This window comes from Schistocerca cancellata, chromosome 2, assembly GCF_023864275.1.
Source record: "Schistocerca cancellata isolate TAMUIC-IGC-003103 chromosome 2, iqSchCanc2.1, whole genome shotgun sequence".
Lineage (NCBI taxonomy): Eukaryota > Metazoa > Arthropoda > Insecta > Orthoptera > Acrididae > Schistocerca > Schistocerca cancellata.
This window is the reverse complement of record NC_064627.1, coordinates 469861543-469889060: the sequence shown is the minus strand read 5'-3', so window position 1 is coordinate 469889060 and position 27518 is coordinate 469861543. Positions and strand designations below refer to the sequence as shown.

At 39.7% G+C, this 27518-nt stretch overlaps 1 protein-coding gene across 1 annotated transcript in view; it reads right to left on the bottom strand.

Annotated features, from left to right (window-relative positions):
- The window catches only part of LOC126161990 (uncharacterized), a 68403-nt gene that overhangs the window by 8415 nt on the left and 32470 nt on the right, over positions 1-27518 (bottom strand). The window contains exons 4-5 of the mRNA XM_049918191.1: positions 18836-18978; positions 14066-14215 (exon numbers count right to left, since the gene is read on the bottom strand). Coding sequence (XP_049774148.1) covers positions 14066-14215; positions 18836-18978 — 293 coding nt within the window. The remainder of the gene's footprint in view (positions 1-14065; positions 14216-18835; positions 18979-27518) is intronic.

Genomic DNA, 27518 nt, shown 5'->3' with positions numbered 1-27518 from the left:
TAACACAGAACGTCAATGGCAGAGAAAACTAGACAACGGCTTTCTGGCTGTTACTTCGTCATCTACTGTATTGGCGGAAGGAAGTGGGACTAGAGTTTAACACCTCATGGACGACGAGATGATTAGAGACGAAGAGCAAACTCGCATTAAGGAAGGACGCGCAAGAAAATCGGCCGTGCCCTTTCATTGGAAAATATTAAACTGGCTGTATGGATGGTAATTACAACCACTGACCTCCTTAATACAAGCCCAATGGGTTACGATCGCGCCACCTCCCTCGGTTCTGGAGTTCTGTGTAGCGAATTGTATCGAAGTGCGTGACGTTGGTACTGACGTCATGTGTCATCAGTCCCTCTTAGAATAGTAGCGTTCCGGTATTGGCTTGTGAACTGTTAGAAAAATGGCTCAAATGGCTCTGAGCACTATTGAACTTAACATCTGAGGTCGTAAGTCCCCTAGAACTTAGAACTACTTAAACCTAACTAACCTAAGGACACGACACACATCCATGCCCGAGGCAGTCGGGCGGTTCCGGGTGAAGAGCCTAGAACCGCTCGGCCACCGCGGCCGGCGAACTTTTAGAAAACGTACACGCTATACGAATGCCAAGAATTCCTATCAAGAGTTCATCCAGTGTGGCAGTCTTAATTCAGCCGTTTATGAATGAAGCATAATTCCATCTTCCCAACATCCGTCCATTCCACGTAGTGTTCCGCTTCTAAGGAAACTGCAACTTCAGTCACTTGAATAATTTAAAGTTCTTCAGCTCAAAAATTACCCAGAAGCAATAAAAAATAAACTAATAAAAGGGAGGATGTAGTAAGAGTCACAAAAAATTGTCAGTTTGGAGAAATATTTTTCATTATTAAGCAATCATAAATAAAAAAATAGATTTCATAGGAATGTATACTTGAATTACGCTGGATTGTTTCTAAACATTGGAATAAGCCTCGTAACTTGACTATAAGATGAAAACAAAAATGTTAATCTGAATGTATCTTACATTGCGTTATTAGTGAATGAAATACAACTGCAGTACAAGATCTACAATTTCAACATCAAAAGATATTCTTGGAGTCACCACCAAAACAGTAACGTATGCATAGCGGTGTCATAACCCTTTGCGAAGTTACGTGAGACCCATGTACTGTCTAACGGCTGCAAAAGCGTTATGGATATACTTCTCAGAATCCTTGGTGTCATTAATAAGACTAGTGAACATCACACTAATCATGTGTCCCTATAAACAGAAGTCTAATGAATTATGATCAAGAGACTAGGAAAACGAATGTGCTGGACATCCATGCTCAATACACCGGGAAAGACTTTTTGGAAAAATCGGCAATCAATGAAACTGTTCTGGGGAACCATAATTTGTGAACTAAAAATCATGGCGATGTGCTGAGGGGCACACTTTCTAGTAGTACAAGTAGAGTTTAGTAAACTGGTCCGTTCATACCATGGAATATAGAGGCCGATCAGGTGGTCGTGCATAATTCCACACCTTACTTTGGGTAGAAACGAGTGTTGATGGTTCAAATGGCTCTGAGTACTATGGGACTTAACTACTGAGGTCATCAGTCCCCTAGAACCTAACTAACCTAAGGACATCACACACATCCATGCCCGAGGCAGGATTCAAACCTGCGACCGTAGCGGTCGCACAGTCCCAGACTGTAGGGCCTAGAACCGCTCGGCCACTCCATCCGGCCGAGTGTTAGTGATTGGCAACAAACGTACAATGAAGGTTATCACCTTTTCATGGTTGGGTGTCCTGAGAGATTATGAGGTCATCTTGTCTACACTGATGAGCCAAAACATTGTGACCACCTGCTTAGTAGTTGATATGTCCATCCTTGGAACAAAATGCATCACTGATTCTGCGTCAGTTTGTTGGTAGGTTTGCAGAGGAGAGTGGCAGTAGATATCCACGCACAAACCACGTAATTCGCGAAAATAACGGGTCACTGATTTGCGTACGCGGTGATGGCGTCTGAACCCAAATGGGTTCCATAGAAATTATATAAGGCGAATTTGATTGCCGAGACATCAACGATAGTTCACTACAATGCTCTACTAACCATTACAGCACGTTTCTGGCTGCAAGACGAGGACAATTATGCTTCTGAAAGATGACATAGCCGTCGGGAAAGATGTCAAGCCAGAAGGGATGCAGGTGGTTCGCAACTGTCAGAGTGTCTTCGATTATCACCACAGGTCCCGTGCAAGCGCAGAAGAATGTCTCCCACAGCGTAACACTGCTTTTGCCTTTGCCCGTGGTGCGCTGCACGTTTCGAACCACCTTTCCCCTCGATGGTGGCCTCTGAGGAGACAACCATCGATGTAGTGTAGCAAACATGCGATTCACCCGAACAGCCGACACATTTCCATTGGTCGACGGTCGAATCCCTATGGTCCTGTGTTCACTGCAGCCGTAACTGACGATGTCGTTGGGTCAACATTTGAACGCGTAGGGGTGGTCTGCTACAGAGCTCCATGTTCAACAGTGTACTATGACCTTTATGCTCCGAAACACTTGTGCATGCATAGATACCACAAATCATCATCTGTCATACTTTATAGAACAGATTCCCCGTTCTGTGAGGATTCATGTAGTCCAACCATTTAGCACCTAGTGATAATTTCACTGTCCTAACTCTTTCCGTAGATGCTGACGACAGTAGCACGTGAACATTCGACCACCTTCACCGTTTAGAAGATATTCGTTCACACGATCTGCGTAATAATCGTCTAGCCTATGTCAAAGTCGCCTATCTCAATGGATTTCCCCATTTGCAGCCCATATCTTCGCTAGGGATCCCTCGTCCGCGTCTGCTCCTTTTACATAGTTTAGTTTCCCCGTAACGTGCCCGCAACGCCATCAGGCGGCATCCAACGTCGCGGTGGTCAGTGGTCATAATGTTTTGACTTACCAGTGTATTTGTTTTCTCATCAGTGAGCAATACATTATGGTAAAGATACATGTTATACATCTTATACAAGGTCTCCATCTTACTACCACCACAATTAGGAGATACTTCCCACGTAATACATTTTTTGCTGTTGTTTTGCCCAAGGAATTACGCGAGAAGTTCCTTCTAAATATTCGCGAACAACGTTTACTTCTTAGGTACTATCATGAAAAATCTGTGGTGTGAGGGAAGGCGTCAAGATGCGCATTTTATTTCAGCCCAAAACATGATTTTAAGTTATGAAAAATTGGCACATAAAATTGCATACCTAGCAGTAACCATAATAAAATACATTACGAAAAAGTTCTACATATTCGTATAAACAGCTCATGTGGTGATACGAAAAGAGGAGCAGAAGAAGTTAAACTACAGAAAGTTTTGTATTTCGTCTGAAACTCCATTATAAATCCCACAAGAGGTTCGCTGTTTATGTGTCTCAGCCAATTATGAACTACTGTGAAACTCTTGATGTCATTGTCTGGAATGCAGTTTGTTATTAAGGTTCCTTTTACTCCATCGAAGGAAACAGACCTGCAATTTCCAACAACTGGTTCTTCTATATTTTAAAAATATTATATTTATAACTGACGTTTCTCCATTAAATAGTTTTGTAACGTTCTGGTGAGTAGCACATTCATAAACAAAAATTACATCAGTTCTAAAGCTACTATAAGAGGCATCATGTGTTTTGGAAATACATCTGAGATTAGACCAGAGTATGGATTTTCTAATACGAGCTGCAATATACTGAGATCCAAAATACTGAGTACAAGCTATTTCTTGGATTATAATGATTGGATATGATGCTGCGTGATAAGCACAGAAATGTTGAAAGAATTTACTCCTGCCAAAATGTAACGACATTCTTTTTATCTTCAACTATCTGTTAATACTTTAAAAATTGTCCTTCAGAAAGAGCAGCAGTATTTATTTATTACTTAGCTTATCACTTGTGAAAATAATAGACTTCTAACATGTCAAGCCTAATAGAGATAGCTTGGTATAACACCTTCTTAATTATGGGTGCCATAGCTTTAAATTTACTATGTGAATGCTGCATTTTCCCACTTAGACTGTTCTTATTTCAAATTATTCTGTGTTTCACAATTGCTTTAGACTTTTTTAGCTTTACCTTGTGTTCAATTAGAAAAAGGCACCTCATGTATAAAAATGACAGTATGTTCAAATTATGTGCTTCATTCGTTTTGGCTTGCGAATTTAACTGCTCTTGACATTTTGGTAGTTTGTTTGTGTACATAAAGTGGGTAATATATATACACACTGCATAACTCCTAATATGCACAAATAATCAAAACATCAAGAACAGATACATCTGCAAACTAACACAAATGTAAGTGTATCATATGACAAAGCTACCATTTTTATATTTACGTCTCCTTTTTGTAGCTAAGAACTTCATAATGGCTTAAAAAGCTCAAACCAGTTCTGAAGTAAAGAAAAAATTAAAATAAAAAACAACCTAAATGGGAAAATACCAGTTTGGTTTGAGTGGTACATCATGAACTCAATGAGAATGAGCATCTAAACTTCTAAACCATTTTGTACATGGCCTTAAAAAATACTTAAAATAATATGAATCAAGAGATGTTTGGAAATAGTCTTTCTTTCTTAGAATATGTCATATACCTAATTGGCAGACTAGATTTATGAAGATGTTAATGGTAAAAATATGTTACAAATTTCATATCTACAAGATTTAACTATTTTGTCAGTTACATGTTTTGTCCTTGAAAAATTGTTTTAAACGAATTTATAATATCGAATAGTTCTTGGAAGATGTAATACATATATGAATTTTATGCAACTTATTTTGGAATATTCTTTTCAGAGACTTCATATTACCTTAAAGATGTATTTGATGTAAAAGTATCTGTCACTGACAAGAAAAAGGTTACTTAAAGTATCTGTAATTTGTAGACAACGAACTCCCAAATTACTGTACTATTCACTTTCATGCAATTTATTTATTCTCATGATTCTTTACTTTCTCTTAATCTGTTCTTACTTTTGTTTCTTGAGGACCTTGAATTTTTCTTGACTGGGTGAGGAGGTGCATTGGTTAACTCACTTGACACACATTCAGGTAACACCAGTTCAAATTCATGTCTGGTTATTCAAATTTGTTTAAAATGATCATAAATTAAGCGTGGCATATATGAGGATAGGTCCTAAGAGAACTTCTAGTGTCCTTCCAATTCTCCCCATTTTGCTCTGTCTCTAATGACCTCATAATCAGTCTGGTGTTAAACTCTAATGTTCCTTGCTACTTTGTAAAGTAGAAACTTTTGTATGATAATGACATCATTTACAGTTCTGTAGCACAATTTCTAATATGATTTAATCCTATAGCTGGTAGTGTTCCCTCACTTTAAAAAGTGTTCACCTTGTTCTCTATGTTATTCTGATTCAATTTATAATCTAATGTTTATGTCATTTAATTTTTTCACAAAGTTTAATTATTTAAGACAAAGTAACCTTTGAGTATGTTGTAGAATACATTTCATTTTTTTCTGCATGTGTGTGAATTTTGGTTATTCTGCAAATCATTCTTAAATTCCTTGTTAGATTTCTTATTTATTATCCTTATGGTATTCCATGTCATACTTTATTTGTGTCAATTACCATGATGATTATTAAACGTTACCAGCTACACATCATGAAATGTAATCATTTTAACTATAGGTTTACACCACAATTTAGCAGGATCGATGTGTCCATAAAAATGTTTTATAAATCACTGCTACTGGATGTCATAATTCATTCTCAACTGTACTGGGAGTGGTAAGGCATTAAAATGGCCAGAAACATTAGTGACTATACTCTAGATAACTTAATTTAATTATTACTTCATTGTATTCATAGGTTAATGATAATAACAAAATATAAAAGCTGCTTGAAATTACCAGCTGGGAAGTGGTAAATTTGCAAGAAGAGTTGGAATCATGTGTCATGTTGTCTCCATGGTTGTGATTTTTTCAATGCTACAGAGTAGTTTCAACTCTAATTTGTTTATTATGGAGGGTATTTCAGTATTGTATGCTGAACTGCAATGATGAGATCCACAGAATGAGCAAATAGAGGAATATTGCAAAGTCAGGTCTAAAGTGATTTTTTGGGAGAACTAGTATTCCCAATTTTTTACCCACAGAAGTTTTCACATTATGGGTTAACATATAATGGTGAATCACCATGTACTATACAATAGGTGAACATCCTGGCTGTTTCTCCACATTTGAAAGTCATGTAATGTGCTACTTGAGTGTTACATTGCAACAGCAAGCTGAGACAGCTGAAAGAGGAACTGTAACTTTCTGTTTGGTGTTCAGTTAGCACAAAAAATCATTGAAAATATAGTCTACACATTTTTAAGAAATATTATGATTGGAGGATATAATTTATATGATTTTTGTATACATTTCATTATAAACTGTCCTTGGATACATACTGACCAGTAAAAAATTGTGTTGAATTAGTTACTTCTGTTCAACAGCTTGTCTGTGATGTAGGAGAAATTATTAAAGACAAAAACATTTTTTATTAGCTTTCAGATTCATCTGACTTTCCTTCCAGACTTTTAATATCCCTTTTCATATTAGCAAATAGCTACAAGGCTTTATGTTTCCTAGGCCAAGTTACATTGAATAAGACATAATATAGATATGCTAATTTGAAAATGGTATTTTTTGAATTCCATTCTCATTCTCAGAATAAAGTTCACCTTTTACAATGAGTTTTTCAAGAGAATAAGTAAATGAGGAGGGGTCGGATGAAACTGTTACAGTTAATCATAAACGTTTAACAAGATGTCTATGAGACTTTCGTAGTTGACTCTCAGTCATAATGTCACACATTTTTGTCTAGACAATGAATAAGTTTTGGCACGAGAGAAAAATACCACGAAGTATTATAATGTAGAACAGCAACAAATTTAATTACCAAGAATATTCCAGTTTACTGATTTCTGTGTCTCCAGTATCACAAATTATCCTTCTAGTGTATGTAGCTAATTTTGTTTTGTCAAAATCGTACACGTACTCATGTTGTTGTTGTGGTCTTCAGTCCAGAAACTGGTTTCATGCAGCTCTCCATGCTACTCTATCCTGTGCAAGCTTCTTCATCTCCCAGTACCTTCTCCAGCCTACATCCTTCTGAATCTGCTTAGTGTATGCATCTCTTGGTCTCCCTCTACGATTTTTACCTTACACACTGCCCTCCAGTACTAAAATGGTGATCCCTTGATGCCTCAGAACACGTCCTACCAACCAGTTCCTTCTTCTTGTCAAGTTGTGCCACAAACTCCTCTTCTCCCCAATTCTATTCAATACCTCCTCATTAGTTATGTGATGTACCCATCTAACCTTCAGAATTCTTCTGTAGCACCACATTTCGAAAGCTTCTATTCTCTTCTTGTCTAAACTATTTATCGTCCATGTTTCACTTCCATACATGGCTACACTCCATACAAATACATTCAGAAAAGACTTCCTGACACTTAAATCAATACTCGATGTTAACAAATTTCTCTTCTTCAGAAACGCTTTCCTTGCCATTGCCAATCTATATTTTATATCCTCTCTACTTCGAGCGTCATCAGTTATTTTGCTCCCCAAATAGCAAACTCCTTTACTACTTTAAGTGTCTCATTTCCTAATCCAATTCCCTAAGCATCACCCGATTTAATTCGACTACATTCCATTATCCTCGATTTGCTTTTGTTTATGTTCATCTTATACCCTCCTTTCGAGACACTGTCCATTCCGTTCAACTGCTCTTCCAGGCCCTTTGCTGTCTCTGACAGAATTACAATGTCATCGGCGAACCTCAAAGTTTTTATTCCTTCTCCATGGATTTTAATACCTACTCCAAATTTTTCTTTTGTTTCCTTTACTGCTTGCTCAATATACAGATTGAATAACATCAGGGAGAGGCTACAACCCTGTCTCACTCCCTTCCCAACCACTACCACTACTTCCCTTTCATGCCCCTCGACTCAACTGCCATCTGCTTTCTGTACAAATTGTAAATAGCATTTCGCTCCCTGTATTTTACCCCCGCCACCTTTAGAATTTGAAAGAGAGTATGCTCATAGCAGCTATTTTATTTTGGCTGTTAGTTTCCACAATGATTCCATCGACTACACTCTTGAATGCTCTTCCATATCCCCCATGAACCATGGACCTTGCTGTTGGTGGTAAGGCTTGCGTGCCTCAGCGATACAGATGGCCGTACCGTAGGTGCAACCACAGCGGAGGGGTATCTGTTGAGAGGCCAGACAAACGTGTGGTTCCTGAAGAGGGGCAGCAGCCTTTACAGTAGTTGCAAGGGCAACAGTCTGCATGATTGACTGTTCTGGCGTTGCAACACTAACCAAAACGGCCTTGCTGTGCTGGTACTGCGAACGGCTGAAAGCGAGGGGAAACTACAGCCGTAATTTTTCCCGAGGGCATGCAGCTTTACTGTGTGGTTAAATGATGATGGCGCCCTCTTTGGTAAAATATTCCGGAGGAAAAATAGTCCCCCATTCGGATCTTCGGGCGGGGACTACTCAGGAGGACGTGTTATCAGGAGAAAGAAAACTGGCGTTCTACGGATCGGAACGTGGTATGTCAGATCCCTTAATCGGGCAGGTAGGTTAGAAAAATTAAAAAGGGAAATGGATAGGTTAAAGTTAGATATAGTGGGAATTAGTGAAGTTCGGTGGCAGGAGGAACAAGACTTCTGGTCAGGCCAATACAGGGTTATAAATACAAAATCAAATAGGGGTAATGCAGGACTAGGTTTAATAATGAATAAAGAAATAGGGGTGTGGGTAAGTTACTACAAACAGCATAGTGAACGCATTATTGTGGCGAAGATAGACACGAAGCTCATGCTTACTAGAGTAGTACAAGTTTATATGCCAACTAGCTCTGCAGATGATGAAGAAATTGGTGAAATGTATGATGATATAAAAGAAATTCTTCAGGTAGTGAAGGGAGACGAAAATTTAATAGTCATGGGTGACTGGAATTCAAGAGTAGGAAAAGGGAGAGAAGGAAACATAGTGGGTGAATATGGATTGGGGGAGAGAAATGGAAGAGGAAGCCATCTGGTAGAATTTTGCACAGAGCATGACTTAATCATAGCTAACACTTGGTTCAAGAATCATAAAAGAAGGTTGTATGCATGGAAGAATCCTGGAGATACTAGAAGGTATCAGATAGATTATATAATGGTAAGACAGAGATTTAGGAACCAGGTTTTAAATTGTAAGACATTTCCAGGGGCAGATGTGGACTCTGACCACAATCTATTGGTTATGACCTGTAGATTAAAACTGAAGAAACTGCAAAAAGGTGGGAATTTAAGGAGATGGGACCTGGATAAACTGAAAGAACCAGAGGTTGTACAGAGTTTCAGGGACAGCATAAGGGAACAATTGACAGGAATGGGGGAAAGAAATACAGTAGAAGAAGAATGGGTAGCTCTGAGGGATGAAGTAGTGAAGGCAGCAGAGGATCAAGTACGTAAAAAGACGAGGGCTAGTAGAAATCCTTGGGTAACAGAAGAGATATTGAATTTAATTGATGAAAGGAGAAAATATAAAAACGCAGTAAATGAAGCAGGCAAAAAGGAATACAAACATCTCAAAAATGAGATCGACAGGAAGTGCAAAATGGCTAAGCAGGGATGGCTAGAGGACAAATGTAAGGATGTAGAGGCTTATCTCACTAGGGGTAAGATAGATTCTGCCTACAGGAAAATTAAAGAGACCTTCGGAGAAAAGAGAACCACTTGCATGAATATCAAGAGCTCAGATGGAAACCCAGTTCTAAGCAAAGAAGGGACAGCAGAAAGGTGGAAGGAGTATATAGAGGGTCTATACAAGGGCGATGTACTTGAGGACAATATTATGGAAATGGAAGAGGATGTAGATGAAGATGAAATGGGAGATACGATACTGCGTGAAGAGTTTCACAGAGCACTGAAAGACCTAAGTCGAAACAAGGTCCCGGGAGTAGACAACATTCCAGTGGAACTACTGACGACCTTAGGAGAGCGAGTCCCGACAAAACTCTACCATCTGTTGAGCAAGATGTATGAGACAGGTGAAATACCCTCAGACTTCAAGAAGAATATAATAATTCCAATCCCAAAGAAAGCAGGTGTTGACACATGTAAAAATTACCGAACTATCAGTTTAATGAGTTATAGTTGCAAAATACTAACGCGAATTCTTTACAGGCGAATGGAAAAACTGGTAGAAGCCGACCTCGGCGAAGATCAGTTTGGATTCCGCAGAAATGTAGGAACACGTGAGGCAATACTGACCCTACGACTTATCTTAGAAAATAGATTAAGGAAAGGCAAACCTACATTTATAGCATTTGTAGACTTAGAGAAAGCTTTTGACAATGTTGACTGGAATACTCTGTTTCAAATTCAGAAGGTGGCAGGGGTAAAATACAGGGAGCGAAAGGCTATTTACAATTTGTACAGAAACCAGATGGCAGTTATAAGAGTTGAGGGGCATGAAAGGGAAGCAGTGGTTGGGAAGGGAGTGAGACAGGGTTGTAGCCTGTCCCTAATGTTATTCAATCTGTATATTGAGCAAGCAGTAAAGGAAACAAAAGAAAAATTCGGAGTAGGTATTAAAATCCATGGAGAAGAAATAAAAACTTTGAGGTTTGCCGATGACATTGTAATTCTGTCAGAGACAACAAAGGACCTGGAAGAGCAGTTGAACGAAATGGACAGTGTCTTGAAAGGAGGATATAAGATGAACATCAACAAAAGAAAAACGTGGATAATGGAATGTAGTCGAATTAAATCGGGTGATGCTGAGGGAATTAGATTAGGAAATGAGACACTTAAAGTAGTAAAGGAGTTTTGCTATTTGGGGAGCAAAATAACTGATGATGGTCGAAATGGAGAGGATATAAAATGTAGACTGGCAATGGCAAGGAAAGCGTTTCTGAAGAAGAGAAATTTGTTAACATCGAGTATAGATTTAAGTGTCAGGAAGTCGTTTCTGAAAGTATTTGTATGGAGTGTAGCCATGTATGGAAGTGAAAGATGGACGATAAATAGTTTGGACAAGAAGAGAATAGAAGCTTTCGAAATGTGGTGCTACAGAAGAATGCTGAAGATTAGATGGGTAGATCACATAACTAATGAGGAGGTATTGAATAGAATTGGGGAGAAGAGGAGTTTGTGGCACAACTTGACAAGAAGAAGAGACCGGTTGGTAGGACATGTTCTCAGGCATCAAGGGATCACAAATTTAGCGTTGGAGGGCTGCGTGGAGGGTAAAACTCGTAGAGGGAGACCAAGAGATGAATACACTAAGCAGATTCAGAAGGATGTAGGTTGCAGTAAATACTGGGAGATGAAGAAGCTGAAGAAAACAACAACACCATATATATATATATATATATATATATATATATATATATATATATATATATATGCTGTATTTTCCCAACTGATGTTTATCTTCAGAATATTCAAAAAGGCTATTATAGCTAACTGATATTTCAATTACTTAAGTGTCTTTCTTTTTCTTTTTCAGAAATTGGTAAAAGAGAAAATTTTCCTTTCGGTTTCTTTAAAACATTCATCGAATATTTTCGTTTCATACAGAACGTCTTCATCTTTTTCTAGTCCACAGGGAGAATCACTAAATATTGCCACCTAGAATAGCTCAGAAAGTATGATAGTTGCTGAAAATTTTGTGGGACAAATGTTGCGTGAGACAACAGGGGCCATAATATGACGTTGGGTTTTTGTCTTGACGGACATATGAAGGGCAACAATTGTTTTAATGGATGCTATAGTTTGGTACTTATTTTCTGATAGCGGCTGTCGAGATGAATCCAATGATATGTAACAGTAAGGTCTTTGAAGGTCAACGAAGGTCAACGGAGGCCAAAAACGTGGCACGAACGTCCATTTACAGAAGGTGTTCGAAGTGATGACAATTGCAATCAGTTCAGTGCTGCAATCTTCTTATCATGGATTGAGTGGTATTCCGTATCACTTCGTCACTTATCGAAGCACATGCTCTGACAATTCTCTCTCGTACATCGTACGAATAATAAATATTCGCCGAATACGACGTATCAATGTAACGTGCCATTGACAACTAAACACCATTCGACGGTTTCGTAATACAATACTAATGGGGACGGTAAGACCAGTTTCGTCGAATCAAACGAATGTGAATCATGTATCCCTTCCAAGAACAAGTCGATATGCTTGTCATCTGCAGAAAATGCCAACGGAATTCAGTGAGAGCTAGAGACTTATACGCTGAAAGATATCCTCAACGTACTCACCATACACGTCGTACATTTAAATGTCTATGATAAATTGAGATCAACTGGATCTTTAACTCATCGGAAACATATTCAGCAAGGGAAAAGTTACTAACGGGGAAATGGAAATTGGTACTCTTGTCACTGTTGTTCGTGATCCTTGTGTTAGTTAGCGTCAAGTCACAAGGGAATCTGGCATGAGCCAGAGCAGTGTTATTCGTGTTCTACATCGCCATAAATATCATCCTTACCATATCAGTCTCCACCAAGAACTAACTGGTACGGATTGTATGCGTCGCATTGAATTCTCCCGACAGGCTCAACTTCATATTCAAAGGGATGACACATTTATTAATTTGATTTTATTTGCTGACGAGGCTACATTCATGAACCATGGAAATGTTAATTTGTATAACATGCGTTATTGGGCAACTGAAAATCCATGTTGGTGCGGCAAGTTGCACACCAAACACAGTGGTCAGTGAGTGTATGGTGTGGGATTCTGGAGGACAGAATTATAGGCCCCTATTTCGTCGGAGGAAATCTTAATGGTACGAAGTACGCTACATTCCTGCAAGAAAAATTGTCTGTCATTGGAAGAAATACCTTTAGGAACAAGGAACAGAATGTAGTATCAACACGATGGGTGCCCGGCACATTTTTCGCTGATGGCTAGGAATGAGTTGCAAAGACAAGTCCCTAATTGTTGGATTGGACGCGGAGGAGATGTGTCGTGGCCGGCTCGTTCTCCAGACTTGACGCCTCTGGATATTTTCTTGTGGAGATTCGTAAAAGACATTGTTTATAAAGACGTTCCAACTACACCTGAAGATAAGCGGGAGAGAATTGTCAGATCATGTGCTTCCATAAGTACCGATGTGATAAGGAATACCAGTCAATCCATGATAAGAAGATTGCAGCACTGCATTGATACCAATGGTCATCACTTCGAACACCTTCCGTCTATGGACGTTCATGACACCTTTGTGACCTTCGTAGTCCTTCAAAGATCTTACTGTTACACATATTTGGATTCGTCTCGATAGTCGTTATCAGCAAATAAGTACCGAACTATAGCAACCCATTAAAAAAAAAGTTGGCCTCCATATCTCTGAAGCGACCGCACCTAGCAACAGAAAACCAATGGCATATTATGGCCCCTATTGTCCCATGCAGCTGTTGTTCCACAAACGTTTCGGCTCCTATCATACATTCGGAATTATTCTTGGTGGTAATAGTTAGTGACTCGCCCTGTATATTGCTGCGACTTTTTTGGTTACAATTGATGTCAGTAAAAGCGAACCATTAACTAATATGCGGATTCTAAGAATTTTCATTCAGTGACTAATACCGATCATCCTCTCTCTCTTCCTATCTGTTTCTAAGCCAGGTATCTTCACAATTCTGATTGCTTAATAGTTCACGTCTATGTTTTAAAATTTCTGATACATGTATACTGATTCATTTCTCTTACAGTTAGCTTACATCGCAGTGATAATTGCTGAGTTGATATCAATGAAAGTCAACCATCAACACTGCTGTTCTGGTTCTAAGAATTTTCATTCAGTGCTTAATACCGATCATCCAGTGTCTCTTCCTATCTATCGCTAAACCAGGGTCCTTCAAAACTGTATTGTAATAGTTTGCCACTTTAACAACGCTTATCAGACTTACAAATAACGATATAATGGTAGGAGGCATATGTGGACACTGTTTTAGTCGAAATTTGTTAATGCCGCCTACTTTAGTAGTTGCATTTATGCATAAATTACTCACTGAGCTCGTCGTTCCCTGCGAAGAGATTAGAGGCGTATACCTTCATGGTGCCCACCTCTGGCAGGAAGGAGAAGCGAGTCAGTTTCAAGAATGGACGTCCAGCCTTCTGGTAGTACTCTCCAGTCACGTTGAACGTGCCCACGACATCAGCTGCAAGTCAGAAAGTACTATTAGTTCACAAGATAGCTTCAAACTTATTTCCTATGATCGATTGGTGATGTGAATACAATATCTCAACAGCAAACAGTTATTGCGACATACATGTTGGCTGAATGCATACAGAATAGAGTGTCTACATCAGTCTGATTTCTCATGTGACTAGTAATAAATGAAGAATAAATCCAATTGTTATTTGCTTCTTCTTCAAAAACGTGGTAAGCACATTAGATCTCTGAGTAATTGAAGAGGTGAGAGTTATTCATTTGGTTATAGAGTATCTTTAAGAGGTTCCCTGAAGGGTGCATTAAAACATCACATTAGTAGCAATAGTTTCAAACGCCTAAAACAAATTGTACTCAACCAATAAAATTATTATGGAGAGGTGACTAATAATGATATATTTCCTGACAATGCTTGGCATATTTCTTCCTTATTGACAACGTTTCTCAGAAGATCGATTGTCATTTGTGGTAAAAGGAAACTTAACAAATCAAGTGTTCATATGGGATAGGGATAAATAATTAATGATAAAATGAACTAAGAACTAAAAGTGTATCTGGCAGAACGCATAAAGAAAGACTATAAAAACACAACACCACGTGAAGAGTAAACCATAGGACATGACATGCTGTAAGGCATATAGAGGCAGTCAGTTCAAAATCAGCAAAGATATCACAATTAAAAAAAGTATGAGAGGTAGGTGAATGGATGATTTTGACAATTACGTACATTAACATTGATGAAGAAACTCCCTGGCAGATTAAAATTGTGTGTCGGACCGAGACTCGAACTCAGTACCTTTGGCTTTCGTGGCATGTGATCTATTGACTGAGCTCTCCAAGCACGACTCACGAGCCTCCCTCTGACTTTTACTTCCGCTGGTACCTCACCTTCTACGTTTTGGACTTTCACTTTCCCACAAAAGACAAAGTTCCCTGTGGCAAAGCCACGTCTCCACAATATCTTTTCTTCCAGGAGTGCTAGTCCTCCAAGTTTTTCAGTAGTGCTTATGTGAAGTTTGGAATGTAAGAGATGAGGTGATGGCGGAAGTAAAGATGTGAGGGTGGGTCGTGAGTCGGGTTTGGTTAGTTCAGTCGGTAAAGCACTCTCCAACAAAAGGCAAGGGTCCCGAGTTTGAGTCTTGGTTTAACACACAGTTTTAATCTTCCAGAGAGTTTCATATCAGTGCACACTCTGCTGCTGAGTGAAAACTTCATTTTGGATACCTTGATGAAGTTGGTGTATGTGGGGATATAATGAAATTATTACTTTATATGAAACATTTTCCATAAATTTGATGTAGACTAGTCTCTTGCTGGATTTTACTCGAGGGCAAAACTTTAAACTGAGTAAACATTGTAAAATATCATATTGCTGCATTGTTAATGTGAAATTATATTATTCCCAGACACATTAGCCTGATTAATTTCTTTGAAAATATAATGCAATAAAATGACTTCTGCAATATAATTTTTATTTATAGTTAAATTACAATATATTACCCAAAATATGTTCGACATATTATGATGGATTATTTATGTCTCATGAGTCTGACATCTTTGAATATTAATTTTAAATCATTGCAGGCTATGCAGAGGGAAGCTTTGATCAAGATATTAAGAATGTTTTGCATTATATTCTGGGAAAAGCTTTAGTAATGCAAGCAAAATAAATGATTATATAGCATGAGAAAAAATCATTAAAATATGAAATTATTCAAATAAGTTTATATGAAATTCTAAATCAACACCAGGCGTAATTCTTACAATACAGACCTCTATTGGGAGAATATTTATTTTTCCCCAAACACAATTATGTAATGTTTTAATAAATGATAAAAAATGAAGATAAACTATTTTTCTTATCTCTAAATCAAATACATCCGAAGGTAACTTCTTATGGTCAGGGTTCACAATCATGTAGAATTTCTTGAAGGATATAATATTCGCCATTGACTACAGAAATTATTTATTTCACAATTGAAGTTTCAGCCTTTGGACAATTTTGAAGTGGCAGTGCAAAAGATCTGTCTTCAGCACATGTCAAACTTTAAAATCTTCCGACATGTACAAATGTCATAGCCAAAAGTAGGCTTTTTCACTGTAGAATTGCAGCAACACCAGACGAGTGCGAAGCTCTGTACATTGTGAAGTAATGTAAACTGCTTGAAATATTACCAGAGGCTAATTCGCCTCTGATAGGTTCCTTCTTTTGATGTGTAATTATGGTTTTAACATAGGAGCACATGTTAACGTTTTGTGATACTTTTACATTCCCAGTTTTGATTTTAACCAAGCCATTCTTCACAAATGTTCTGTGAGAAGTGTGCTGCCCATTCCATACGAGACTCCATTAATTCGTGCCGGAATGACCATCTATATTACTGCCAAAAGTCTACATGACCTGTACCTATACCCAGGAACCAAGCGATAGAAACTGATAAATCAATAACACACGGAGAAAGATATAGTTGCAAGAGGTCTTGATTTTTCACCAAACTTATCTCATAACTACGTTTTATTTATGATAATACAAGTACAGAAATACGCCTTTAATATTTTAACAAGTAGAACTGTAGTCAATAATAACTAATTATCATTTCCTTTAAATATGTTATTTTTGTAAGAGTGTAACAAAATTAAATTCACAAAAAAACCTCTCAATAGACCTCTATCACATACAGGACTCCATTCTTGGAATCAGATGTTGTCGTAAAACTCCTTGTGCGGTAAAGGGAGAGATGGCAACATCGTCAACAGGTCTTTCTGTTCTGCAGGTGATAAACATGGCTGGTCTTTCAGATGTAGTACGGTATGGTATACATATGCCATGGTCTTTCCTCTTTTCAGTAGATCGATATTTTTCCATTTTCCTGCTTCAAAATCAAGATTTTTATATAGCTATTCTGGATGGATAAGTATGTGACACTTTGATCAGATTGGATTTGGAAATACCACAAGCCTATATTGATAACAGTGAAATCAAAGAGTCACTTTTTTGTAGTGGAATTTCTTGGAGTGGCTGTATAGCCTTCAGTCAATAATCTTGTGTACATCTCGCAGAACAGAGGTCTTCGTTTCTCTATAACTGCAAAACCTCTATCACAGCTCAAAATACTGTACCCATTACCATAAACTTACGTGTTATATCTTCAAACCGTATCTGGATAATTAGAGTAGCTAATTACATGTGGCATTTGGAACTCCATTGGGAAGCACTGCTTGGCACAAGCACCGTGCGTCAACTTGTAACGAATGTTTGAAACATTTTCTCCATAATTTGACACTTGGAACAAATCTAGAGACATCCAACAGACTACCGAGAACACAAAAGCAGAGAATTGTGTTTTTTGAAAAAAGAAATGGCACTTAGAACGTTTTCCATTTCCACTCCTCAATACCTTCCCAACCTCATAGATTCTATCAGTATGGACTTTCAAAGAATACACCCAGCTACTTTAGTCTGACACATATAATTGTAGCTTCTGCCAACAGTAAAGGGATAACTGCCGAGCGGACTAAGGTACTGCAGTCATGGACTGTGCGGCTGGTCCCTGTGGAGGTTCGAGTCCTCCCTCGGGCATGGGTGTGTGTGTTTGTCCTTAGGATAATTTAGGTGAAGTAGTGTGTAAGCTTAGGGACTGATGACCTTAGCAGTTAAGTCCCATAAGATTTCACACACATTTGAACATTTTTGAACAATAGGATATCTGCTCACTCGAACGTTAAGATTCAAGAACGACATGAGCTCTACCTTCCCGTCAACAGCTGCATATCCTCTCCAAGTTGTCTCTACACAAGAACTTATAATCCTGTTTAGGTGTTCAAATGGTTCAAATGGCTCTAGCACCATGGGACTTAACATCCGAGGTCATCAGTCCCCTAGACTTAGAACTACTTAAACCTAACTAACCTAAGGACATCACACACATCTATGCCTGAGGCAGGATTCGAACCCGCGACCGTAGCAGCAGTGTGGTTCCGGACTGAAGCGTCTAGAACCGCTCGGCCACAGCAGCCGGATGCTTAGGTGTCCATTAGATCATAACAGAGTATCTGTCCCTAGCCACTGTCTTCAGACTCTTTCTTTCTACCAACAACCTAATTGTATGTATTTTTGAGTCGTATTTGTAATAACCAGGGTGTAACGTGTATAGATGCGGGTATTTTACATGTGGTACCTTAATATTAACACACATCAGCATGTTGTCTGTTTTTTCTCTGCACTGAAGTCTTCCCACAAGCACGTTACATAATTTGCTGCCTGATGTTTCCTGCGCGGTTGTAACTGCATCACTAAGAGGACTTCCCTTGTCATTGCAGGTTAACCATTTTGTGTCCACGTATCCACACTTCAATACCTGACCACCTGCCCAAGGCAAAATAAGAATTAATGCCCAAAATAAGAATTAATGCCCTGCTCTTGCCACGTGTACTTGGAGGTACCAACCAACCCAAAAACACACTACTCTTAATATCTGTAATTATTAATCTGAAAATATGGTAAATACTGATGTAAAGTTGTTCTCAGTCACCAATTAAAATATCTACAGTTCTAACTGTTGCACCCTGTACGTGAGCGACTTGTTTGTGAATGGAGTGAGATACTTACTCATCGAGTTGTTGAAGACACCCTTGCCATCAATAGGGAAGGTGATGATTTTGCCTTGCCCTTTGTACTCTCCCTCGAGGAGTAAACGCTTGAATATCACGTCGGCCTCAAAACGGAATTTTCCGCCATCATTCAGGTTCATCCTGTAACAAAACAAACAAAAGGCTTAATCTTGTGCTTCAATGGCACGAGCTAACCCCACCATTTATTCGGTAGTAGGTGTTGTTTACATAGCAGCCGGTGCTGGGGAAGAAGGCATATAGATAAGCATAAGTTTGTTTTTGTGCAGTGGATAAACAACTTTACTGACAGTGTGAAGTAAGACTATAAAGATTAAATTAATGGACAAATGGTTGAGGAAAGATCTGAAATGGTCAAATGACTGAAGAAAGATCTGATACAGAAGTAAAGTGCTTGATAAGATTACAATAATGAGAGATGTTATGTAATTTATGCTTGTATTTGAGGAAATAATACGTGGGACAGGAGGAGGGGAGATGGGAGAAGTTGAGGGAAGAGCAGCCTTCTGGGCAATGGCAGTAATATCATTTGTCCTTGAACCAGCAAATCGGACTTCTCTGCCTGCTTGCAGGAGAGGCTGGTGTCCCGTACTTTTGGTAGCGGATACACTGTTTACTGTGACTTGTAAGGAATAGGTTATCTCCTCCATTCTGAAGTCGCTATTGAATTGATAAGAGAAAAACAAATAAAAGGCGTTTATTGGTGCTTTTAGCACTGACAACACACATTGCAACGTAGAAGCTTTAACCTTGACTCAAAGGTGCCAACAACATTGCTCTGTGATGCTGCAAAAGCGTGGTGCCCTGCGATGTCACCCTCAGGCTTAGCGACGCTTCAAACAACAAGGTATCGACACATGCGGAAGAAAGGCCGGAGTTCAGAAGTCCATGTGAGGTATTTTGTAGGTTAATGATGTCACAGTGACACCAAATTTCAGCACAATTCTGTCCAGCGCCATAGTGGACGTGTCTCACCCTCTTGCCCACATTTTACCCCTTCTTTTGAGGTCTATGAGATGGAGGTAAGGACAGCGACACCCGGCGTTGAAAAAACGCAGTTCTCTCACGGCTGTCCGAGGAAAGTATTACGGGCACCCTACTACGAAGAATCGACACGAAAAGCCCTCAGGTGGTGATAAAGAACGTCAATAAACACCCCTTTTCTTGGGGCGTTTGTTACCGCACATTTCGCGCTCGAAGACGACAGTTTGCAGTGTGATGTGCAACAGGACCAGGTTCTTAACAACCCGTGACACTGCCGCACTGCCGGCACCCTCCGGACGATATAACCTTTTTCTAAGGATATTGTAGAGCAGCAGTCCCCTTGAACGTTATCTCACCCCTATGGAGGGCAGTGCGACCGGAGTTTTTGGCAAGGTGCTCAGGGTGGAACCACTAGGAACCGATAAAAAGCAGTTTGCGATATTTGAACGCGATCTGAAGCAGCAAAGGGTGTTTGTTTCACAACTACCTTGACGTGGTCTCAGAGGTGTTCAACATTGACACATGAGTGAGTAAAACAGCATAGGGCGCCTCTAAGACCTCACAGTTCGACAACCCTCTCAGTGCCACCCGTCTTCGTAAAAAATGTGCGTGTACAGAGACAAATTGTGATGAGAGACAGACGTGCCTGCAGGAAGGCGACCCCATGTCACCCAGCTGATTCCCCCTCCTACTAGCAGGTTCCAGAGCAGTCCCATAGCCTGCTTGAAGACGCCTAGGATTCTTGTCACAGTGTCTCTGTAGAGGTGCATTTTTGAAGTACTCAGCAATGGCAGTCAGGTGGCACTGAGGATGTTACCGAAGTGGGGTGGGGTTTCTTAGTGGTACCTTTTGGAGTTTTATTCAGGTATGTGTCAATATCACACCCCTCCGAGATCACAACATGACCACGTGACCACATGGAAATTATCGAGTAATCCATTCTGGCACAGCAGACAATACACCAGGATACATGGTGGAATGGGCATAATCTTACATAAGGAACTGGGAAGCAGAGTCAAGGGATTCGTGCAATACAAGGCACGACTAATTAAAGTAAGAACTGAAACTAAATCAAAGGATACTCTGATAATTCAAGTCTATATTCCAACAACAGAGGAGGAAGATGAAGTGGTGGAAAAATTTTATAAGGAGCTAAGTGAAATGAAAGAGAAAAAAAGGGCGAAGGGAACCTTATTTTATTTGGTGATCGTAATGCAACAGTAGTAGAAAGAACGGAAGGAAATACAATTGGTACATACGGCTTGAGACAAAGAGATGAGAAAGTAGAGAGATTTGTAGAGTTCTGTGTGCGATATAAATTAATCGTAACGAATACTACATTCCAGCAATATCCGAGGAGGAGACATATGTGGAAAGCCCCAGGGGATACACGAAGGGCACAAATAGACATAGTGGTAAGATAAGCTTCAATAATCAGATGAAGGGTAGCAGAAACTCAAAGGATTAAAGATGAAAACGGTGAGAGGTATCTAAGCTTAAAGATGAATCTGCCAAAAATCAGTACACAGTACGAACAAACGAGACCGTTGAGGATACCAGGAGAACATTTAGGGGTAGAAAAGAAATGGAGTAAAATAAAAAAAATGCGTTTTAAAATCAGCAGAGGTGATCTAGGGAAAAAGAAATGGGAGAATATGAAAGAATGGATAAGTCAGGAAGTCGTGAATATAATAAAATATAGATGACAGTATAAAAACTCGAAGGATGAAGAAGGAATGCAGAAATGAAAGAGCTTAAGGAACAAGATTAATAAGAGGGCAAAACAAGATAAAAAAACCATTTAAAAGAAATTTGTGAATATATAGATGATAGGATGAAGACAGGATGAACTGACATGACTTGCAGAGATGTAAAGAAGTTCTTCGAAACAAGAAAGGGAAAAAGAGTGAGCATTAAGGACAAAGATCGAACGTTACTATATGATGAGGAAATTATAGTGTAACGATGGAAGGAATGCCTAGATCAGTTATGCAGAGGTGATAACAGCAATCTGACTATCGAAAAGGAAGAAAGAGTAGAGCTGGATGATGTAGGAGCTTCTATTAAGAAAGAGGATAATGGGAAAGAGGATTATGAGAAAGCACTGCAGGATCTTAGAGAAAGGAAGGATCCGGGTGTTAATGGTATACAAGGAGAATTATTTAAAAAGCTGGGTAACAAAGCGAAGATGGCACTTTGTGGCTGGTGTGTGATATTTACGGGTCCGTATAGTTACCAGAAGACGTTGTTAAATACATAATGGTACCACTACGCAAAAAACCAGATGCAAGGACGAGTGAACAACACTGAAAATTGAGCCTGGTGTGTCATGTATCGAAAATATGCAATGCATCGAAAGTAGTCACCTACAGTATTGTCAGGATAACAAATACAGGGATACGTGTCTGAAGATCCGTACGATTTTGGAAAAGCTATGGAAACAAGAGAAGCAATATTGGCCCTGTGGCAAGTGACAGAGAAACAGCTGAATAACAGTAAGAATACATTCAAAGCATTTGCAGATCTTGAGAAGTATTCGACAATGTCAACTGGAATGTATTAGTCAGTATCCTTTACCAATCAGGAATCAGCATTAGAGAGAGAAAACTAATTTATAGAATCTACATACGAGAAATTGGAATAGTTCGCTGTAGTAATAAAGAAGAAACAGCTAGCATTCAAAAATGGCTACGACAAAGTTGTTACCTATCCCCATACTTATTTAATCTGTATGTACAGAAGGCAATCGACAGGATGAGAGAGAAAGTAAACATATGGGTAACAATTTACCGAGATAAGGTAGACATCTGCAACTTTCCTATGATATAGCACTAATTGCAGAAAGTGATGGAGACCTAAAAAATCGTGAACACAGGCACTATTTTTCAGAACGTCCTCATATGTATACAAGCAAGTGTTTTGTTTCACGTATTGCAAAGTGAACCTGCAACGATGGGTTCCCAGACGTCAGGAAAAAGTGTAATAGTATTAACTTTTTGTACGGTGGGACACTCTTTCTGACACAATATAAAGATCTGAAGGAGAGATAAATTTTGCAGAATTGTTCTACTGTTTTAAGTGTGCTGTGATAAATGCCATACGAAATGCTTTACATAAACGAAAGGGTATTGTTGTTTCACACGAAATACGTTTAGTGCCAGACATATAACAATGTGTTGGTCACGTTCTTTCTTCCGAGTAACATCATAAAAATGTCAACTTTATGCTATCTTGAATGTGATAATAACACTTCTGCAAAAAGTGTAAAGGCTGCAGTCCAACCCAAGCCTGTACTACTTTGTGATGTGCTCATTTACGTCCAGGTCATGGCTGGTGACTGCAAGGTCATCACTCGCAGGCAGAACTCTCGCCTATTACGCTCTCCAGGAAAACAGGTTTTCAGCACGCCCATTAAAAGATGCGTCTTTGGTTAGCACTTACGTTACTTCTTTCCACATTTGGCGAATACTCTCTTTAAGATAGCGAATCATAAACCACGAAATGGGTTTTTGTTTTTGAGACACTTACAGCATCATGGTGTTGAAATACCAAATTACAAGGAAACTGACAAATATGCAGTTACTCAGATAAACATAACTCCGTTGAAACTGCAGTACTTAATACAGCAGTATTACCTTAAAATGCTTAGCTGTAAACTGGCGACTTTACGTCACCTCTGCGTAAAATACTACTGTGTCTTTGAGATAAGTTAAGTGATTGTTGCTGTGAGGGAAGACAGCTGAAGATGAGAATTTGGACGAATGGCCTAGGTACATATTGCAACGGACGAGCTGCGACGGAAGGGCTGATGATACACCAAACTAAGAGAGAGCTTGTAAAATGTTGGTAGTTGGTTTATTTATAGATGTTGACGACAAATTATAACTAGAGATTAAGGGTTAAAAATTTGGCCAAGGGCTACGATGCCCGTCTATGACCGATTTGTGCTGCTTTGCAATGGAAGGAACAGAGGCGCAAGACAGGTGCTATTATGGTGTGCCGTTACTGTACTGTTTGATTAAAGCTATCCAGATCCTCATAAGTAATACGTCACGAGTGTCACACAATCCAGTACAAAAGGAAACTGTTGTCAGTAGAGAAGCAGTAACAACACAATGCTTCGGCCAGGAGCGCTGAATGAATTGGAACGTGCAGTGGTCACTGAATGTCATCCGAGTAAAAATCCATCAGGGACATTTCTCCCCTTCTAAAGACGCCAAGTTGGTGAAGTGACTGTGAAGCAGTAACACGAAGGAAGAACTACAGCCAAAGCAACGCCAGACAGATCTCATGTACTGACGGACGGGGAGATACCGGTCACCGAGGAGGATGGCTGTAAAAATTGCATTAAATCAGGGTAAGGAATAACCCGGGAGTTCCAAAGTGCTACTAGCAGTTCAGATAGCACAATTACTGCTCGTAGGCAGTTAAAAAGAATGCGGTACAGTGATCGAACAGATCCTCACACGCAATACGTTTCTGTAGTTGTCGCTAAGCGATGCTTGATGCGGCATAAAGACCGATGCCACTGGACAGCAGATGACTGAATATGAGTGATATGGAACGATGAAAAACCCTGCGTCCTATGGCAGTCCAATGGTAGGATGGTTTATCTCGAGGAGAACGGTCTATTGACACACAGTCAACAGGGACTTAGGAAACATCGTTCTTGTGGAAACACAACAAGCTCTTTAAGCGCATGCAGTGTTCAGTGCTATTGGCAAGGAATTTCAGATTGATTCCGAACTCTGGATTTCCGGAAGGCTTTTGACACAGTACCACACAAGCGGCTTATAGCGAAATTGCGTGCTTATCGAATATCGTCTAAGTTGAATAAAATGTTCTGGGGTTTCCAACCGCGTCAATTGCTTAACTGGGACAGTTTAATAAAGGAAGCTATTGAAATAAAAATTACCGCAAACACCCTAAATAGAGACGGTGGCTTGCAGCTCAGGGCTGCGTGGAATCCAGCGATCGCGTGGTTGAAGAGGGCACATCGAACGCCGACTCAAAACATGCCCATATATGGCAATGTCACGGGCACCAGTGACGTCACAGCCGGCAGCTAGCGTATATAAGGGCTCACCAACAGCCCACTGGCAGTCGCACCACTTGACAATGGCGAAGGAGTGCTTGTCCGAAAGCTCGTGTAGTTTTAAGCAATTGACGGGGTTGGAAACCCGAGAACATTTTATTCAATGTTATCGCCGCGAGACTGCATCCATACACCGTCTCAGTTATGTGACTGGATTCGTGATTTCCTGTCGGAGAGGTCACAGTTCGAAGTAACTGACGGAAAGTAATCGAGTAACACAGAAGTGATTTCTGGCGTTCCCCAAGGCCCTATGCTGTTCCTTATCTATATAAACGATTTGGGAGACATTCTGAGCAGCCGTCTTAGGTTGTTTGCAGATGAAGCTGACAGACGAAAGAAAAAGTGGAGGTTGTCTGTAAATTACGTAAAAAGGAAATGACTGAGAAGATGACATGTGTTTCACTAGAAATATGCCAAGCCTTCGATGCAGTAGATTTGTTTTCACGAGGAAATGTAAATGGAAACCTTTTGTCGTAACGAAAGTGCGAAGGTTTATGGGCTAAAAAGGGCATCAGAAGATCAACACAAATTTAAAACGATATAGAAAAGATATCTGTATGGTGCGAAAACTGGCAGTTGACCCTAAATAACGAAAAGTGTGAGGTCATCCACATGAGTGCTGAAAGGAATCCGTTAAACTTCGGTTCCACGATAAAATCAATCAAATCTAAAGGCCGTAAATTCAAGTAAATACCTAGGAATTACAATTATGAACAACTTAAATTGATGGAACGCAAAGAAAATGTTGTGGGGAAGGCTAGTCAAAGACTGCGTTTTATTGGCGGGACACTTAGAAAATGTAACAGATCTACTAAGGAGACTGCCTACACTACGCTTGTCCGTCCTCTTTTAGAATACTGCTGCGCTGTGTGGGATCCTTACCAAATAGGATTGACGGAGTACATGGAAAAAGTTTAAAGAACGGCAGCACATTTTGTATTATCGCGAAATAGGGGAGAGAGTGTCACTGAAACTATACAGGATTTGAGGTGGACATCATTAAAACATAGGCGTTTTTCTTCTCACGAAATTCCGATCACCAACTTTTTCCTCCGAATGCGAAAATATTTTGTTGACATCGATCTGTATAGGGAGAAACGATCACGATGATAAAATAAGGGATATAAGAGGTCATACGGAAAGATACAGGTGTTCGCTCTTTCCGCGCGCTGTAAGAGATTCAACTAATAGAGAACTGTGAGGGGGTTCGATGAACCCTGTGCCAGGCACTTAAATGTGATTTGCAGAATATCCATGTAGATTTATTTGTAGGGTTTGGGTTTGGCGAATGTCAGGATAGTCTTACCCACCATAATGTCTGCTGCCAACAGTGACGTGCGTAGGAGATGGTGTTACAATATGGGGATGTTTTTCCTGGTTAATGTGTGGTTCCCTAATTGCGCTTAAGGAAACGCAAAATGCATATGGACATGAACTAAATTTACAACATTTTTTTACTTCTTACCGTAGAGATACAGTTTGCAAACAATGGTCATTTATTTACTAAAATGTAGATTTTCACGGCCGGAAATATCATGCCCATTATAATTATCCGGGCTGTTATGCCGTGGTCGGTTGATGAATTCTGTGTCGATTCCCAACGTTTCGTCTCCGACTGCGGGAGACATCTTCAAGGGGGTCCGTAGCTCAATCGAAGGTCCAACACACCCACTGGCTCGCCAAACCCTACATCTAAATCTACATCTAAATCTACGATATTCTGCAAATCACATTTAAGTGCCTGGCACAGGCCAGTGGGTGTGTTGGACCTTCCATTGAGCTACGGACCCCCTTGAAGATGTCTCCCGCAGTCGGAGACGAAACGTTGGGAATCGACACAGAATTCATCAACCGACCACGGCATAACAGCCCGGATAATTATAATGGACATGGTTATTTATTTGTTAGCAGATTTCCGACCTGAACCCAATAGAACACCTTTGGGACCAGTTACAACGTCGACTTGGCTACATATCCCAGCTCCCGAATCATTACCTTCAGATGCGGCTCTTGAGGATCAATGGGCTGCCATTTCTCCTGAGAGATTCAGACACCTCTCTGAAAGTCGAGTCACCAGCCGAATTCAAGACGCTATGAAGACGTAGAGTGGATGTAGCGCATACTTATGTCCACTAATAGGTGTCCGATTAAGTTTGATCAAATAGTGTATGCTCTGTGGTACTAGTGCCGAATGACTGCTGAAGGGGCACATCTAGCGACAATCATAATGAGTAGCGTTCTCCGCTCATTGCATTTGTGAACATTTGCACTGAACACGTCTGACGTGTTCGGTGGGCTGTGGATGAAAAGCCTTTTTCTCCTAAGATAGCAGGCTTAACATTGTGCAATTGTTTTTACTAAGAACAATACCCGTAATCGTTTTAGATTGTCGTCTGACAGCCTCTCATGTTTGTAAGTCGAGAGGACGTCTATGGGCAACAAGCAGCTGTGACGTATCTGAAGATGACAACATAATTCAAAACTAGAATATTTATAAGAAAATATGTCGGAGTTATTGGTTAAATATGTGTTCCTTAGTGGAAAACAAGAGACAATGGAGTAAGGTCAGCAAGGTTCGGACAGA